This window comes from Nycticebus coucang, chromosome 20 (assembly GCF_027406575.1).
Source record: "Nycticebus coucang isolate mNycCou1 chromosome 20, mNycCou1.pri, whole genome shotgun sequence".
Classification (NCBI taxonomy): Eukaryota; Metazoa; Chordata; class Mammalia; order Primates; family Lorisidae; genus Nycticebus; species Nycticebus coucang.
In genome coordinates, this window is record NC_069799.1 from 11,181,925 (window position 1) to 11,200,939 (window position 19,015).

Sequence of the window (19,015 nt, forward strand, 5' to 3'; positions counted from 1 at the left end):
CCCATCTCAAAGGAACAGTGACAGCTACAACCAAAAAATAGCTGGGCATTGTGGCAGGCACCTGTAGTCCCAGCTACTTGGGAGGCTAAGGCAAAAGAATTGCTTAAGCCCAAGAGTTTGAGGTTGCTGTGAGCTGTGACACCACGGCACCTACCAAGGATTACATAGTGAGACTCTGTCTCAAAAAAAAAGGAAAATTGCTTACACTGTCCTGAGCTTTTTGATGAGAGGCTGTGTGTATGCACTGGGGCAGGTCATGTTAACATTAATGAGATGCAGCAGGCATTGGAGGAGGTTAGTGAGTGATGGTGAGTCTTGGCCTCAGGAAGTCTGCACAGAGCCTTTCAGAATCTGAAATCCAGGCTGGGCGCAGTGGCTCACGCCTGTAATCCTAGGACTCTGGAAGATTGAGGTGGGTAGATTGCTTGAGCTCTGGAGTTTGAGACCAGCCTGAGCAAGAGCAAGAGCAAGAGCAAGAGCAAGACCCTATCTCTGCTAAAATAGAAAAACTAGCTGGGTATTGTGGTGAGCACCTGTAGTCCCAGCTACTTGGGAGGCTGAGGCAAGAGGCTTGCTTGTGAATAAGAGATTGAGGTTGCTGTGAGCTATCATGCCATGATGCCCTACCCAGAGCTTACAGAGTGAGACTCTGTTTCTAAAAAATATAAAATAAAATAAGACTGGCTTGGTGGCTCACGCCTGTATCCCAGCACTCTGAGAGGCTGAAACAGGTGGATTGCCTGATCTCATGGGTTCAAGACCAGCCCAAGCAAGAGTGACACTCTGTCTCTAAAAAATTGTGGTGGCCTCCTGTAGTCGCAGCTACTTGGGAGGCTGAGGCAAGAGGCTTATTTGAGCCCAAGAGTTTGAGGTTGCTGTGAGCTTGTGACTTTACAGCACTCTACTGAGAGCAGCACAGTGAGATTCTGTCTCAACAACAACAAAAACATCTCAACTCCTTTGTCTTATAGAAATTCTTCCATTTCTGGGAAACAACTCAAAAAGGTCAAATTGTGAAAAGTGACATAGGTTTGGTTATTAAGCCCCACTGTCCTGAGTGAGAATCTAAAACATGAGAGGGAAAGGATTATAAAAACCATATACTGCAACAAAAAAATAGCCGGGTGCTGTGGTGGGCACCTGTAGTCCCAGCTACTCGGGAGGCTGAGGCAAGAGAATCGCTTAAGCCCAGGAGCTGGAGGTTGCTGTGAGCTGTGTGAGGCCATGGCACTCTACCAAGGGCCATAAAGTGAGACTCTGTCTCTACAAAAAAAAAAAAAAAAAAAAAAAAACCATATAGAGGTAGTGCAACAACAGCATTAACAGAGGAGTTTTTTTAAAGGAACCAATTTCATGCCTGTAATCCTGGCACTCTGGGAGGTTGAGCAGGTGGATAGCCTGAGCTCAGGAGGTAGAGACCAGCTTGAGTAAGTGAGACTCATCTCTTAAAAGCGGCTGGGTGTTGTGGTGGGCGCCTGTAGTACCAGCTACTCAGAGGCTGGATTGCCTGAACTCATGAGTTTTAAGACCAACCTGAGCAAGAGTAACACTCTGTCTCTAAAAAATAACTGGGTGCCCAAGAGTTTGAGGTTTCTGTGAGATATGATGCTGTGGCACTTTACTGAGAGCGATGAAGACCCTTCCTTACATGTACAAACACATTACCTAGAGTGGGGCCAGGATTAGCAAATGCTTTAAATGCACATTCTAAGAGATTCTCAGTCCAGGTTTTCCTTTAGAATTACATGGCCAGTTTGAAACACCCTCACCTGTGCCTGTCTAGGCAGACTCTGTCTGTTGGTCTGGATGGGACCATCCATGTTTTTTTTTTTTTTTTTTGTTGTTGTTGTTGTTTTGAGATGGTCTCACTTTGTCACCCTTGGTAGTGTGCCATGGTGTCATAGCTCACAGCAACCTCAAACTCTTGGGCTTAAGCGATTCTCTTGTCTCAGCCCCCCAAGTAGCTACAGGCACCTGCCACAATGCCTGGCTAGTTTTTTTTTCGTTTTGTTTTGTTTTGAGAAGAGGTCTCGCTCTGGCTTAGGCTGGTCTCAAATCTGTGAGCTCAGCAATCCACCTGCCTTGGCCTCCCAGAATGTTAGGATTACAGACGTGAGCCACTGCTCCTGGCCTCATCCATGTGGTTTTAAGTGCACCTGTGATTCTGAGGTGGGACTAGGGTCAAATACAAGGCCTCTAAGGTATATTCATGAGACTTGAGTTCAGACTGTTCCAAGGAAGGTTGAAGGGCCTTCTGACCTTGGGCCCCTGAGGGGCAGGCCAGAGTGGTCCCCATTCCCATTGCTGTAGCAGAAATTGCTAGTCATTGTGTTAGGGGAAGGCACCTGAGGGTAGTCAAGAACAAACTCAACACTTTTATATCCAAGTTTAAGTTTCTGACTCCTGCAATAAAGGACAGGGAGAAGTGGATTTTTTTTTTTTTTTTTTTTTTTTGTAGAGACAGAGTCTCACTGTACCGCCCTCGGATAGAGTGCCGTGGTGTCACACGGCTCACAGCAACCTCTAGCTCTTGGGCTTACGCCATTCTCTTGCCTCAGCCTCCCGAGCAGCTGGGACTACAGGCGCCCGGCTATTTTTTTGTTGCAGTTTGGCCGGGGCTGGGTCCGAACCCGCCACCCTCCGCATATGGGGCCGGCGCCCTACTCACTGAGCCACAGGCGCCGCCCAGAAGTGGATATTTTTATGCACTTCCAAGGTCCTTTTGCCTGTGGGTGTGCTGCTAGCAGGAGAAGGGGTTGTGCCGATGCCTTTAAAAGCATGTTATTAAGATGCAGGTGAGAGTTCTTCAGATTATTTTACCTAAGAATAGCTTCTAGAGAAGGAAGAGGATGAAATGATTGCTTATCGAGAAATGACTGGTTATGTCCCAGGTCAGGGACTGTGTTCATATTTCTTTTTTTTTTTGTAGAGACAGAGTCTCACCTTACCGCCTTCAGTAGAGTGCCATGACGTACACAGGACTTACAGCAACCTCTACTCTAGCTCTTGGGCTTCCGCAATTCTCCTGCCTCAGCCTCCCAAGCAGCTGGGATTACAGGCGCCCGCCACAACGCCTGGCTATTTTTTGGTTGCAGTTCAGCCGGGGCTGGGTTTGAACCTGCCACCCTCAGTATATGGGGCCGGCGCCTTACTCACTGAGCCACAGGCACCACTCCATATTTCTTATTGGAGTGTCATGTGTTTAGACTTTGTCAGCTTATCCTGTGTGATGTAAATATACTACCCATTTACATTTTTTCTTTCATGTTTCTACCTAATGAGTTTGTTTCAGCTATCCTCTCATCCCCTTTTTGAGACAGAGTCTTACTCTGTCACCCTGAGGATAGAGTGCCCTGGCATCATACAGCAACTTCAAACTTTCGATCCTTTTGCTTCAGCCTCCCAAGTAGCTGGGACAACAGGTGCCCACCACAACACCAGGCTCGTTTTTCTATTTTTAGTAGAGAGGGGATGTATCTGTTGCTCGGTGTGATCTGGAACTCCTGAGCTCAAGCAATCCACCCACCTTGACCTCCCATAGTGCTAGGATTAAAGGTGTGAGCTGTTTCTCCCTTTATTAATAGGTATGTCACAAAAATTTACCAACCAATGTGCATAAACCATCCCATTAAATCTGGAAACTTTTTTTTTTGTTTGTTTTTTTAGATTCCCTTTGCATGTAGCTTGCTTTGGAAAATGAAGGCTCTCATCTTTGCTTCCTGGTCAGATGAACTGGGATAGAGCCATGCTCTGCCACTTGCTGACTGTTCAGAAACACATTCCGCTGGGCCAGAAGCATTAACATGACTGGTGAGCTTGTTAGACATTCAGAAATTCAGGCTTCACCCCTGAATCAAAATCTGCATTTTAACAAGATCTCCAGTTTATTGTTGCACACATTAAAGTTTGAGAGATACCTTCTAACTCAGCATAACTTTTCCATCTGAAATATTAATATATATATACAACTTATCCTGTGTGATGTAAATATACTGCCCCAAAATATAAATGTGTTGGCAACCAAAATTTTATACTGTATCATTCAGAAAACTATAAATCTACACTGGTGGTTCTTTTTGAATAATTCCAATCACTTATGAGTAAAAATCAGTATTCTTCACTTTCTCATTTTACCTGGAATCAAATTAAGAGCACATCCCCTGGCCACTTTGTAAATAATATGTTTTTCTTTCAGGAACTGTTGACATTCAGGGATGTGACCATAGAATTTTCTCCAGAAGAGTGGGCATGCCTGGACCCAGCTCAGTGGAATTTGTATAGGGATGTGATGTTAGAGAACTACAGAAACCTGGCCTCTCTGGGTGAGAATAATTTCAATACTCACTTCCTATTCCACACTAAGGATTTTACATCCTTCTTTTGTAGAATATTTTCTAAAGGTTTCTGCCTTATATTGAGTTTCAGATCCTTGTTTCCAAGGAAAACTTGGGGATTTGTTGATTTAGGAAAAAAAAGATTTTTTTTTTATCTTGAAATTTATCCTACCTTTTGTTAAACTGATCTGTAACTTTCATTCCAGATTAGTGGTAATACCAGAAATTTAGTGGCATAAAAGGTTGTTCACAACTTAAAATCTGATTTCCACCATTAATTTTTCATTCACTTGGATAATAGAACCAAGAGCATACAAGTTTTACATACTTCCTAAACATTCTAAAGTTTATCAGGAAGTAGTACTTTGGAACTAAGTGTTTTTTTTTTATTTGTTTGTTTGTTTTGCAGTTTTGGTCAGGGCCGGGCTTGAACCCACCACCCCTGGTATATGAGGCCAGCACCCTACTCCTTGAGCCACAAGTGCCACCCGAAACTAAATTTTTAAAATCTTCTCTACTTAGCATAGTACTAAGTTGATAATTGCAGGATTCCAGTAAGGGTCAATTTATTTTTTCTAATAAACCAGGTCTTGCAGCCTCCAAGCCAGACCTGATCACCTGTTTGGAACAAAGGAAAGGACCCTGGAATGTGAAGAGACACAAGATGGTAACAGAACACCCAGGTAAGTGGGAGTGTATAAAACAGATGACGCAAAGGAGAGACAGCCAAAGGTCAAGGAGGAAGCCAGACCTTAAAGCAGGCGTCCTCAAACTTCTTTTTTTTTGTAGAGACAGAGTTTCACTCTGTGGCACTCAGTAGAGTGCCATGGCATCACACAGCTCACAGCTCCAACTCCTGGGCTTAAGCGATTCTCTTACCTCAGCCTCCCAAGTAGATGGGACTACAGGCGCCCGCCACAGCACCCGGCTATTTTTTTTTTTTGTTGTTGTTGCAGTTCCACCGGGGCCGGGTTTGAACCCGCCACCCTCGGTATATGGGGCCGGCGCCTTACCGACTGAGCCACAGGCGCCGCCCGTAAACAATTTTTTTTTTTTTTTGTAGAGACAGAGTCTCACTTTATGGCCTCGGTAGAGTGCCGAAGCCTCACACAGCTCACAGCAACCTCCAACTCCTGGGCTTAAGCGATTCTCTTGCCTTAGCCTCCCAAGTAGCTGGGACTACAGGCGCCCGCCACAACGCCCGGCTATTTTTTGGTTGCAGTTCAGCCGGGGTTGGGTTTGAACCCGTCACCCTCGGTATATGGGGCCGGCGCCTTACCGACTGAGCCACAGGCGCCGCCCCCTCAAACTTCTTTAACGGGGGGCCAATTCACTGTCCCTCAGACCGTTGGAGGGCCAGACTATAGTTTAAAAAAAAAAAATTATGAAGAAATTCCTATGCACATGCTGCACATATCTTATTTTGAAGTAAAAAAACAAAATGGGAACAAATACAATCACACTGCCTCATGTGGCCGGCAGGCCGCAGTTTGAGGACTCCTGCCTTAAAGTGTGGTTTGGGAAACTCTGCTCCAATCAAAATGGCTTCTGGAAAGCCTGGGTTGTTTCTTTTATCTCCCCTTTACATTTCGTTTCATTTAAGGGCATCTCTGCCTCTTGTTCTTAAGTTATATAAGGACTTGATTTCCCCTTAAGTGATATTCCTTTGAGGTTACAGTGAAAACCAAAGTCCTGTTCACGGCTCACAGAGGCCTGCAGGATCTGACTGCTTTTCCATTGATTTTCATGGCATTAGAATATCTGTATTTTTTATTTATTTATTTATTTTTGAGGCAGAGTCTCACTGTGTCACCCTGGGTAAAGTATTGTGGCATCACTGCTCACAGCAACCTCAAACTGTTGGGCTTAAGCGATTCTCTTGCGTCAGCCTCGCAAGTAGCTGGGACTACAGGCGCCTGCCACAATCTGGTTGTTTTTTGTTGCAGTTGTCATTATTGTTTAGCCAGCCCAGGCCATGTTTGAACCTGCCAGCCTTGGTTTATGTGGCTGCTGCGGCTGCTGGTGTAACCACTGTGCATGGGTGCCGAGCCTGTAATGCATTTTCAAATCAGGAAGTGTATTGTTTCTTTCTTCTTCTTTTAAAAGGGTATTTGGCTAGTTATAGATCCTAAATAAATTATTATTTTTTTGAGACATAGTCTCTCTTGGTCACCCTTGGTAGAGGGCCGTGGTGTCTTAGCTCACAGCAACCTCAAACTCTTGGATTCAAATGATCCTCTTGCCTCACCCTCCCAAATGGCTGGGGCTACAGTTGCCTACCACAATGCCTGGCTATGTTTTTAGAGATGGGGTCTCTAATCTCTGAGCTCAGACAATCCACCCATCTTGACCTCCCAAGTGCTGAGATTACAGTGTGAGCTACCATGCCTGGCCCTAGCTCCTAAATAAATTTTTTTCTTTTGTTTTTTTTAGGCAGAGTCTCACTATGTCACCCTTGGATATTGGCATCACAGCTCACAGCAACCTCTAACTCCTGGGCTTAAGTGATTCTCTTGCCTTAGCCTCCTCAGTAGCTGGGACTACAGGCAAAAGCCTGGCTTTTTTTTGTTGCAGTTGTCGTTGTTCAGCTGACCCCAGCTGGGTTTGAACCTGCCGACCTCGATGCATATGGCTGGCGCTGTAACCCCTGTGCTACGGGTGCCAAGCCCTAAATAAATTTCAAGATTTTGGGCCAGACATGGTGGCTCATGCCTATAATCCTAGCACTGTGGGAGACTGAGGCAAGTAGATTGCCTCAGCTCAGGAGTTCAAGACCAGCCTGAGCAAGAGCAAGACCCCATCTCTACTAAAAATTAGCCAGCCCACGCCTTTAGTCTTGGAAAGTGAGGCAGAGGATTGCTCGAGCCTAAGATTTTGAGGTTGCTATGAGCTATGACACCATGTCACTCTACCCAGGAGGACAAAGTGAGATTCTGTCCTCCCTCCAGCAAAAAAAGAAAAATTTTAAGAAATATATTTGCAAAAAATAATTTCATTGGGGTCTTGATAAAGGTTACATTGAATTTATTACTCACTGGGTGGTATTGGCAGCTTAATAATATCAAATCACCATATACACCGAGGCTGGCGGGTTCTAACCTGGCCTGGGCCAGCTAAACAACAATGACAACTGCAACAAAAAATAGTCAGGGGTTGTGGCAGGCACCTGTAGTCCCAGGTACTTGGGAAGCTGAGGCAACAGAATTGATTAAGCCCAAGAATTTGAGGTTACTATGAGCTGTGATGCCATGGCACTGTACCACGGACAACATAATGAGATTCTGTCTCCAAAAAAAAAAAAAAAATCAAGTCAAATCACCTAATTCTTGAGCAAGACTATTCACGTGTTTAATTAGCAGATTTTGGTTTTTTTCATTTGGTAGTTTTTTTTCTTTGTATTTTGGTTTCATTTTGTTTTGGTCAGAAAAGATACATTGCATGATTTCAGTCATCTTAAATTTGGTTAGAGTTGTTATCTAAAATGTCCTAAGAGAAGTAGTAAATAGGTGTAATGGAAGAAATTACTACTTTTGACTGGAAAGCTCTGTACATTTCTGTTAGGTCTAATTGGTATATAATGTTCAAGTTTCTGTTTTCTTATCAATCTTCTGATTTTTCTATTCATTAAAAAAAAAAAAAAAAGTGGGGTCTTAAATGAATTGCTATGCATCTCTTGTTTCACATGTTTGGAATTCCTAATGTTTTATACATACGTACATAGTATATATCATACATGCAACATATTTAACACACATTACATGTATATGTTATACTGTATTTCTATAAATATTTATGCATATGTGTATATGTTATTGTTACAGATTCCTGGTAAATGGACCCATTTTTTATCATTATATCAATCTTGTTTCTCCTAACAGTTTTGACCTAAAGTGTACTTTGTCTAATATAATTCTGGCTACCACATCTACTTCTGGTTAATATTTGTATGGAATATATTTTTTTATCCTTTTATTTTCATACTATTTGCTTAGAGCTAAAATGAGTCTCTTGGAGACACAATGTAGAAATTTGCTTATTCTTGGTGGTGCCTGTAGCGAAGGCCCCATATACCGAGGGTGGCAGGTTTGAAACCAGCCCTGGCCAAACTGTGACAAAAAAATAGCCAGGCGTTGTGGCGGGAGCCTGTAGTCCCAGCTACTCGGGAGGCTAGGGCAAGAGAATCGCCTAAGCCCAAGAGCTGGAGGTTGCTGTGAGCTGTGATGCCACAGCACTCTACCGAGGGTGACAAAGTGAAACTCTATCTCTAAAAAAAAAAAAGAAAGAAACTTGCTTATTCTTAATCTATTCAGTCATATTATCTTTTTTACTAATAAATTGAGAAGTGTAATAATTGCTGAAGCAAATGGAGTTACTATTATTTCATTTCTCCTAGGTATAATATCCCTCGTCTCTTACTGCCTTCATTCTTTTTTTTTGTTTGAGACAGAATCTGATTTTGTTGCCCTCAATAGAGTGCTGTGGCATCACAGCTGACAGCAACCTGAAAATCTTGGGCTTAAGTGATTCTCTTGCCTCAGCCTCCCAAGTAACTGGGACTGTAGGGGCCTGCTACAACTCCTGGCTATTTTTTGTTGTAGTTGTCGTTGTTTGGGAGGCCTGGGCTGGGTTGGAACTCGCCAGCTCTGGTATGTGTGGCTGGCATCCTAGCCACTGAACTACAGGCACCGAACCCTTCATTATTGTTTTATTGATTTTGTAGTTATTTCTTTTAAATTCCTTTCTTCTTTTCTTTTACATAACTTCTGTAGGTACTTTCTTTCTGAGCCTTGAGAAATGGGGAGTATAGAAATGTCTTAAGGTTCTAACAGTATAGTTCAGGTTAATAACAAGTTAACTTCAACTGAACGCAAAATCCATGCTCATTTATATCCCTCACTGTGTTATTAATGTGGCACGTTATACCATTTTATATTGTTTATGTATTCATAGAGAACTTACAGAAGTTCTGAAATGACACCCTTGAATTTTCTTGTATAAGCTGAATTACATAATCAATGTGTACCCCACATTTATTAAAATGATTGGTTTGTAAATTTCAGTTTTCTGCTTACAAATACATATTAATATTTCCATCTACTGTCATAAGCCTTTAGGTTTCACATCATATTTTACAATATTCATGTTGTTCCAGTATTTAGAAATGTAAAGGTTTTCTTTTTTTCTGAAAGCTGGATTACAGCTTTTCTCCCTTCTGTGTGAGAAGGGCCGCAATGTATTAATAATATAAGAAAGAAGGGCTAGGCATGGTGGCTCACGCCTGTAGTCCCAGTGCTGTGGGAGGCCGAGGCGGGTGAATTTCCCAAGCTCGGAGGTTCAAGACTAGCATGAGCCAGAGTGAAATCCGTCTATACCTCCCCCCCCCCAAAAAAAAAGCTGGGTGTTGTGGCGGGCGCCTGTAATCCCAGCTACTTGGAAGGCAAAGGGCAAGAGAATCACTAAAGGAAAAAAGGGGGAAAAAATAGAAAATTTAAAGAACAAAACAAAAAAAGAGTGAAAGCCAGCTGAAATTGAAAGCAAAATTAAAAAAAAAAAAAAAAAAGGAAGATTCTCTAGTATCAGTTAAGTGCCAGATCCTTAAAATTGTACAGGTTAAAGTATTTTTTGAAGTTTCTTTTGTAATTTTATAGTTTTACTTTTATTTATTTATTTTTGAGACAGAGCCTCAAGCCTTCGCCTTGGGTAGAGTGTCGTGGCATCACCGCTCACAGCAACCTCCGACTCCTGGGCTTAAGCAATTCTCTTGTCTCAGCCTCCCAAGTAGCTGGGACCACAGGCACCTATTACAATGTCCCACTATTTTTTGGTTGTAGTTGTCGTTGGCAGGCCCGGTCTGGATTCTAACCTGCCAGCTCTGGTGTATGTGGCTGATACCTTAGCTGCTTGAGCCACAGGTGCCAAGCCTAGTTTTACTTTTAGAAGTAGGCCATGTCACATCAGTCAATTGTGTTTTTAATTTTTACCTATGTAATTTTGTATGACTGTGTTTAACTCTGTAACTTTAAGACAAAAATCAAATATAAATCAGCCGTATATCTATTGCCAATATGATTTTCCTTGTGTTTGTTTGCCTGTATAAATATTATTCTATTTTGTTTATAGTCCTTTTATTTTACTTTTTTGGCTTGGTGGTAAATGGTTGTTTTATCCTCAGCAAATAGTCATGAAAATTGTCTTCAACATGTATTCATTAGTGAATACTCATGTTAAATAGTCACGTTAAATATATTGACATTGTCATGCAACATCTTGAAGACATTTTTATCTTGGAATACTAAAACTCAGTATACATAAAACTACTACCCATTTTCCCCATTGTCTTGTCCCTTACAAACACTATTGAATTTTTTTGTTTCTAAAATTGTAACTACTTCACATATTTTATAAGTAGATTTATAAAGCTTTATTCTATAAAGCATAAAGTCAAGATTTATCTATGTTGAAGATATTAGAAGATTTTCAGTTTGGGTGGTGTCTGTGGCTCAGTTGGTAGGGCACCAGCCCCATATACTGAGAGTGATGGGTTTGAACTTGGCCCTGACCAGCTAAAACAGCAGTGGCAACTGCAACAAAAATAGCTGGGTGTTGTGGCGGGCACCTCTAGTCCCAGCAACTCGGGAGGCTGAAGGCAAGAGAATCGCCCTAGCCCAAGAGCTGGAGGTTTCTGTGATCTGTGACGATGCTACGGCACTCTACTGAGGGCGACAAAGTAAGACTCTGTCTCCAAAAAAAAAAAAGATTTTTCAGCTTTTAAAAAGCTCATTATTACTCCAATTTTTTATATCCCAAATTGTATTTATCCATTCATTTTGTGGGACAAGTTTGGGGTGCTTTCAGCTGTTGGCTTTTGTGAATAATGCTACAATAAATGTTAATGTGCAGGTAACTCTTCATTTGATCATATATGCAAAGGTTTTATATCCTACATTTTGTTTCATTGGTCTAATTATCTGCTTTTATCCACTAGCAAACTGTTACTTAATTTTTGTTTTTTGTTTTTGTTGTTGTTTTTGAGAAAGAGTCTCACTTTGTCACCCTCAATACAGTGCTGTGGCGTCATAGCTCACAGCAACCTCAGTCTCTTGGGCTCAAGCAATTCTCTTGACTCAGCCTCCCAAGTAGCTGGGACGACAGGCGCCCTCCACAATGCCTGGCTATTTTTGGAGATGGGGTCTCACTCTAACTCAGGCTGGTCTTGAACCTGTGAGCTCTGATGATCCACCCACCTCTGTCTCCCAGAGTGCTGGTATTACAGGCATGAGCCACCTTTCCCAACCCTTTGTTTTCGGAACATATCTTGAATCTAGAAAGTATGATATCTGCAGTTTTCTTTCTTTTCCTTTTTTTTTTTTTTTTTTTAAGATTTTTGGGCTCTTCATGATAGTTGGAAGTTCCATATAGTTTTTGAATTTCTTTTTCTGCAGAATATGACCCTGAGAATTTTAAAGAGATTGCATTAAATTTATAGATCCTTTTTGGCAGTATATACATCTTCACAAAATTAAAGTCTTCCAGCCTTTGAACAAGAAAGAGCAACTTCTTGAGTCATTTAATTTCCATTTATTTGTGGATTTTCTGGTTTTCCTTCTATTATTACTTTCTATTTTCATTCCATTTGGGCAATAAATAATAGTCTGTAAGATTTTAATTTGTAAAAATCTGTAAAGAATTGTTTTGTGGCCTATCTAGGAGAATGTTTTCTAGGTCTTCTATCTAGGAGAATGTTTTATGAGCTATTGAAAGATTGCATATTTTGCTGTTATGTGGAGTGTTATAACTGTATGTCTGTTAAGTATAATTGTTTTATAATACATTCAGGTTGTCTGATCCCTTATTAATGTTGTATCTTGCATTATTATTTATTGCTGAAAATAGGGTAGTAAAATATCCTACCATTATTGTATTGTTGTACCTTTTTGCTTTAATTCTGTCAATGTTGCCTTTAAATTTTGGGCAACTCTTATTTTACACACACACAGATAAGCACACATGCATGTACATATATATTTTTATATGTTATATGCTATATGTATATAACATATAAAAATAAATCATAGGTTTCCAGTGAATGAACCCTATTTTATTAATATCTTTTTTTTTTTTTTTTTTGAGACAGAGTCTTGCTCTGTTGCCTGGCTTAATTGTTCCTCCTCCCTCAGCCTCCTGAGTATCTGGGACTGTAGACATGCACCATCATCCCAAGCTAATTTTTCTGTTTTTTTGTTGAGAGTTGGCCTTACTTTTGCCTAGGATGATCTTAAACACTTGACCTCAGGTGATCTGCCTACAACCTCCCAAACTGCTGGGATTATAGGCATGAACAACTACACACGGACTAATACTTTTCTTTGTGCTTTTTCACAGTTTTGACTTAAAGTACATTATATGAAATAAAACCAATTTTGTCTGAAAATATATTATGACCTTCACTGCTGTTGTTTGATTAACATTTGCATGAGATGTCTGGTGGTAATAAACTTTTTCAGCATATAGTTATCTTGATAAGTCTTTATTTTTCATTTAGAGAGGCAGTTTTTTTTTCTGGATGTAGTATTTCTGCTTTGAAGTTTTTGTTCTTTTGGAACTTTGTATCACCTAACTCTTTTAACATGCAAGGTATTTTTTAATAAATCCACTAGTAAACTTATAGGGGCATGTGAGAAATGATACATCACATTTCTCTTGCTACTTTCTTTTTTTTTTTTTTTTTTGTAGAGACAGAGTCTCACTGTACCGCCCTCGGGTAGAGTGCCGTGGCGTCACACGGCTCACAGCAACCTCTAACTCTTGGGCTTACGCGATTCTCTTGCCTCAGCCTCCCGAGCAGCTGGGACTACAGGCGCCCGCCACAACGCCCGGCTATTTTTTTTTTTTTTTTTGGTTGCAGTTTGGCCGGGGCTGGGTTTGAACCCGCCACCCTCGGCATATGGGGCCGGCGCCCTACTCACTGAGCCACAGGCGCCGCCCCTTCTCTTGCTACTTTCAAGATTCTCTTCTTGCACTTTGCTTGTAATTTATCTTGTTATGAGTCTCTTTATTCTGTCTGAAATTGGTAGAGCTTCTTGTTTTTTTTATGTCTTTATTTTTACATTTGAGAACTTCTCAGTAATTTCTTATTATATTCTTCTCTTCATGTGTAAATTTGTTTCTTTTTATGCTTTTTTGGTTGATATTCTCATATTTCAAATTTCACTTAGTTTTTCCATTTCACTCAATGAACAGTTTTCAGATGCATATTTTCAATATTGCAGGTTTATTGTAGTACATCTCCATTTCTTATGATTATTCCTGATCATTGACTTTGTTTCTTTGATTGGTTATGTCACCAGGGTATTTTGTATATGTTGTAATCTTTGATTGAAATTTGAGAATTTAAAAAAGTCACCTTTCACAAACTTTATGAAGTGTCTTTTATCCTAGGGAAGTCAGACAACCATCTACTGTATTAGAGATTCAAGGAGTCTCAGATCTGTCCTTACGATATGTCTTCTGCAGCAATGTGTGTTTATTTTCCACATTTCCTCGTAAGAACCTGTCGTCATTTGCTACACCCTTTCTGACTGTGGTACTAAAATCTTTCTGCTGCTGTGACGATAATTTACCTTTGGTTTTAGTACGCCCGGTCTCTTTCAAACTGTAGCACCATTCCTTTCACACTCTGTGTTGTAGGAGACCTAAATAAGTCTTTGGAAAGGTCCCCAAAAGCTAGAAGGATTAACACACGTGTCATATTTTCTTTCTGTTTTGAGGGAGAAGCTAGGAGTTGGGAGTTTACTTCTATGTATAGACAGTCCCCAGGTTACAAACATCTGACTTTTGTACAACTAGCACTTATGAATAGTTACTGTTACCCTGAGTTATGAACATTTGACTGATGTGCGGCTCACACTTATGAATGGACGCTACTACAGGCAATAGGTAAATGTACCTGTTTCAACTTACATATAAATTCAACTTAAGAACAAACCTACAGCACCTATCTTGTTTATAACCCAAAAAGGAAGAAAGGCCATTGTGGGTAAATATAGCAAATTCCTTTCTCTTCCCCTTTTTGGCATTGTGCTCAATTGGTGTGCTAAAACTCTTATTAATTTTTAGAATTCCCACTATTTGGTCAGTATGATTTTATCTCATTGACTTATTGAAAGAGAATTACAGGGAGCCTGTGGCTCAGGGAGTAGGGCTCCGGCCCCATATACAAAGGGTGGTGGGTTCAAACCCAGCCCCAGCCAAACTGCAACAAAAAAATAGCCGGGCATTGTGGCGGGCGCCTGTAGTCCCAGCTACTTGGGAGGCTGAGGCAAGAGAATCACCTAAGCCCAAGAGCTGGAGGTTGCTGTGAGCTGTGACGCCACAGCACACTACCAAGCGCGACAAAGTGAGACTCCATCTCTAAAAAAAAAAAAAAAGGAAGAAAGAGAATTACAGGCTCTATATTATATTTTACCACATTGGTAATATGCTTAGAATAATTTTTTATGTTGAATTTATAATGTATATTCATCTGAGCTTAAAAAGTAAGTGGGATAATTATGTTTTAAATTTCTTTCAGCTATGTCTTCTCATTCTGCCCAAGGCTGTTTGCCAGAGCAGCACATAAATGTTTTATTTGAAAAAGTCATACTAAGAAGATATGGAAGCTGTGGCTTTGAGAATTTAAACTTAACAGAAGACTGGGAAAAAGTGGGTGAGTGTAAAGAGCAGAAAGGATGTTATAATGGACTTAACCAATCTTCAAAAACTACCCACAGCAAAATCTTCCAGTGTAATAAATGTTTGAAAGTCTTCAGAAAATTGTCAAATCTAAATAAACATAAGATGAGACATCCTGTAGAGAAACCATTTAAATGTAAAGAACGTGGGAAAGGCTTTAAGCAATGCTCACACATTACAGAACATAAGAGAATCTATAATGGAAAGAAATCTTACAAATGTAAGAAATGTGGCAAAGTCTTTAAGTCTTTATTGAGCCTTTCTAACCATGAAATAATTCACACTGGAGAGAAACTCTGTAAGTGTGAAAAGTGTAGCAAAGGTATGAACCACAGCTCAAACCTTTCTAAACGTAGGAGAATCAATACTGGAGAGAAACTCTACAAATGTGAAGAATGTGGCAAAGTCTTCAATCAGTGTTCATACCTTACTAAACATAAGAGAATTCATACTGGAGAGAAACCTTACATATGTGAAAAATGCGGCAAAGCCTTTAATCAGTGCTCATACCTTACTAAACATGAAAGAATTCATTCTGGAGAGAAACCCTACAAATGTGAAGAATGTGGCAAAGCTTTCAACCGGTGCTCACACCTTACTATTCATAAAAGAATTCATACCAGAGAAAAATCCTACGAATGTGAAGAGTGTGGCAAAGCCTTTAATCAGTATTCATACCTTGCTAAACATAAGAAAATTCATATTAGAGAGAAACCCTACAAATGTGAAGAGTGTAGCAAAGCCTTTTACTGGTACTCAGACCTTTCTGTTCATAAAAGAATTCATACAGGAGAGAAACCATACAAATGTGAAGAATGTGGCAAAGCCTTTAATCAGTTCTCATACCTTACCAAACATAAGAGAATTCATACTGGTGAGAAACCCTACATGTGTGAAGAATGTGGCAAAGCCTTTCACTGGTACTCAGACCTTTCTGTACATAAGAGAATTCATACAGGAGAGAAACCCTACAAATGTGAAGAATGTGGCAAAGCCTTTAATACATGCTCATACCTTACTAAACATAGGAGAATTCATACTGGAGAGAAACCATACAGATGTGAAGAATGTGGCTCAGCTTTTAACCAGTGCTCATATCTCACTGCACATAAGATAACTCATAAAGGAGATAAACCCTACAAATGTGAAGAATGTGGCAAAGCTTTCAACCAGTGTTCATACCTGGCTGCACATAGGAGAATCCATACTGGAGAGAAACCTTACAAATGTGAAAAATGTGGCAAAGCCTTTAACTGGTGTTCAGACCTTGCTATACATAAGAGAATTCATACCAGAGAAAAATCCTAAGAATGTGGAAGCCTTATCCAGCACTCAAATCATTTCTTCATATAGAAGAACAAATGAATAATATGACAAAGACTTTAATCAGTGCTTATACCTTACTAAGAGTAAAATAATTTATACTGGAGAAAAACCCAACAAATGTAAAGTGGCAAGGCTTTTAACTACTGCTCACACCAATCTACACGAAGAATTCAACAACAAAAAATTTTACAAATTAAAAAAAAAAAAAAAAACCTGAGCATGGTAGATCACGCCTGTAATCCTAGTACTCTGGGAGGCTGAAGCGGGCAGATTGCTTGAGCTGAGGAATTTGAGACCAGCCTGAGTAAGAGCAAGACCTCGTCTCTAAAAATAGCCAGGCATTGTGACTGGTGCCTGTAGTCCCAGCTATGCTGAGGCTGAAGTCAGAGAATAGCTTGAGCCCAGGAGTTTGAGGTTGCTGTGACCTATGACACCACGGCTCTAATAAGGGTGACAAAGTGAGACTCTGTCTCTAAAAAAAATATATATATTATAAATTTGCAGAATGTAGCAGAACCTTTAACCAGTACTTACAACTTTCTGTATATAAGAAAATTCATATGGGAGAAATACTCGAAAAATTGAACGGGCTTGGCGCCTGTAGCTCAAGCTGCTAGGGTGCCAGCCACATACACCGGAGCTGGTGAGTTTGAATCCAGCCTGGGATCGCCAAACAACAATGATAACTACAACCAAAAAATGGCCAGGTATTGTGGTAGCCTGTAATCCCAGCTACTTGGGAGGCTGAAGCAAGAGAATCACTTAAGCTCAAGAGTTGGAGTTTGCTGTGAGCTGTGACAGTTCGGCACTCTACCCAGAGCGACAGCTTAAGACTCATAAAAAAAATAAAAATAAATAAAAATTTGAACAATGTGGCAAAGCCTTTATTAAGTGTTCATACTTTACCAAACATAAGATAATTTGTATGTGAGCAAAATCCTACAAATGTAAAGGAAGTAGGAAAGGCTCTGATGACTGTTCACATATTACTTGTTATCAGAGGTCATGCTAGGTAAAAGTATAAATTTAACAACTGTTAGGATGCATTTCAGAAAATAAAAGTCCTAGAGTACACTAGAGTATTTATACTGAAAAAAAAAGTTAAAACTATAGAATGGTGCAGTACTTTTCTTATATTACAGATCTTATTTACATAGGCTAATTTGTACTATGGGGAAACCATCAATTTCTCAAGTTTATTTTGATTCACAGAATTTGGATTGGTGACAAACTGTACAAATATAATGAATTCAGGAAAACCTTTTTTCCAAAAATTACACCTTTGAAAAATCAGAGATGTTTTACATATGCCATAATATAAATAAATATTTGTTAAAGTATCAACTCTTAAATATCAGAGTTCACAGTAGAAAGAACTAAGGTACTAATAATCTCGGACATTACTGAAAAAGAGTGTTGATTGTAGAGAATAATCAAAAGTTGAAATAGTTATATCTTATGCCTGTTTATGTTTGGGGGAAGCAGGAGATTGATTTTGTGGAGAGTTATGACTACATTCATAATACAATCTTTGCATTCAAAATTTTTTATCTTTGTTTTGAAAATTAGATATTGATACAATTCAACTCACAAATTACTTGATCGTATGTATGCTTTGTTTGGAGTGTTTCTGTTAAAGCAAGTGGACAATTCTTCCTGCATCAAAACTAATGTCCTTCTAAATTAGACTGACATCGTTCGCATACTCTTCCAAGGAACACTAAGGACACTGAAATGTAAGATGTGTGAAACATAGTCTAAGTGGAGAGGCTTTTTGTGATTAACTTAGAAAGCTGCAAGTGATGTCAGAGGTAGGTACTGAGAGTAATTCTTCTACGTTGTAGTTAGAAATATTTTTAATTTTAGAAGAAAATTACATAATAAGGTGACTTTGAAATGATTTTTAAGATGTATGAACTTAATTTGTTTTAATAAAGCAAAATTGTGTTTGACGGTTTAAGACTATGGTGTATTGAATGAAGTATTTTCCTGTCATCCACCTTATTAACCTGTCCACCTTATTCAAGGTTGTAGGTAACAGATGGTAATGAAATACTATTGGGTAACATAATGTGATAATCACTTTAGTGATATTTATTACAATACGTAATAATAATAATTTGAAGAATATCACTTTTTTTTTTTTTTTTAAGAGACAGAGCCTCACTTTGTCACCCTGGGTAGAGTGCCATAGCGTCACAGCTCACAGCAACCTCCAGCTCTTAGGCTTAAGTGATTCTCTTGCCTCTGCCTCCCGAGTAGCTGGGACTACAGGCGCCCACCACAACGCCCAGCTCTTTTTTTGTTGCAGTTTGGCCAGGGCTGGGTTTGAACCCGCCACCCTCAGTATATGGGGCCAGCGCCCTACTCACTGAGCCACAGGCGTCGCTCCAGAATATCAGTTTTATAGGTTATACTTTTATTCTTCATATAGCTAAAAGGTCATCAATTTCATAGATTCCATTTTTATCCTTTATATAGCTAAAAGGTCATCAATAGGCGTACATTTCTGAGTCCTGAATGATTTATAAAATTTTATCCTACATTTTTCTTTGATAATGTGACCTCTCTGGGGTGGAAAATATATACATTGTTTTGTTTTTTATTTATGTGGAGTCAAATAT

At 39.9% G+C, this 19,015-nt stretch overlaps 1 protein-coding gene across 4 annotated transcripts in view; it reads left to right on the plus strand.

The window, feature by feature from the left end:
• The window catches only part of LOC128572641 (zinc finger protein 681-like), a 59,626-nt gene extending 41,275 nt beyond the window's left edge, over window positions 1–18,351 (plus strand). For 2 of the 4 annotated variants that reach the window (XM_053572617.1, XM_053572614.1), the window contains 4 exons: window positions 3,667–3,810; window positions 4,196–4,322; window positions 4,922–5,017; window positions 14,905–18,351. In XM_053572617.1, the coding sequence (XP_053428592.1) occupies window positions 4,289–4,322; window positions 4,922–5,017; window positions 14,905–16,373 (1,599 nt within the window). In that variant the 5' untranslated portion in view covers window positions 3,667–3,810; window positions 4,196–4,288 and the 3' untranslated portion in view covers window positions 16,374–18,351. Of the gene's footprint in view, window positions 1–2,929; window positions 3,556–3,666; window positions 3,811–4,195; window positions 4,323–4,921; window positions 5,018–14,904 lie in introns of all 4 variants that reach the window. The other 2 variants (XM_053572615.1, XM_053572613.1) reach the window with 2 other exon arrangements.
• Window positions 18,352–19,015: the final 664 nt, after the last annotated feature.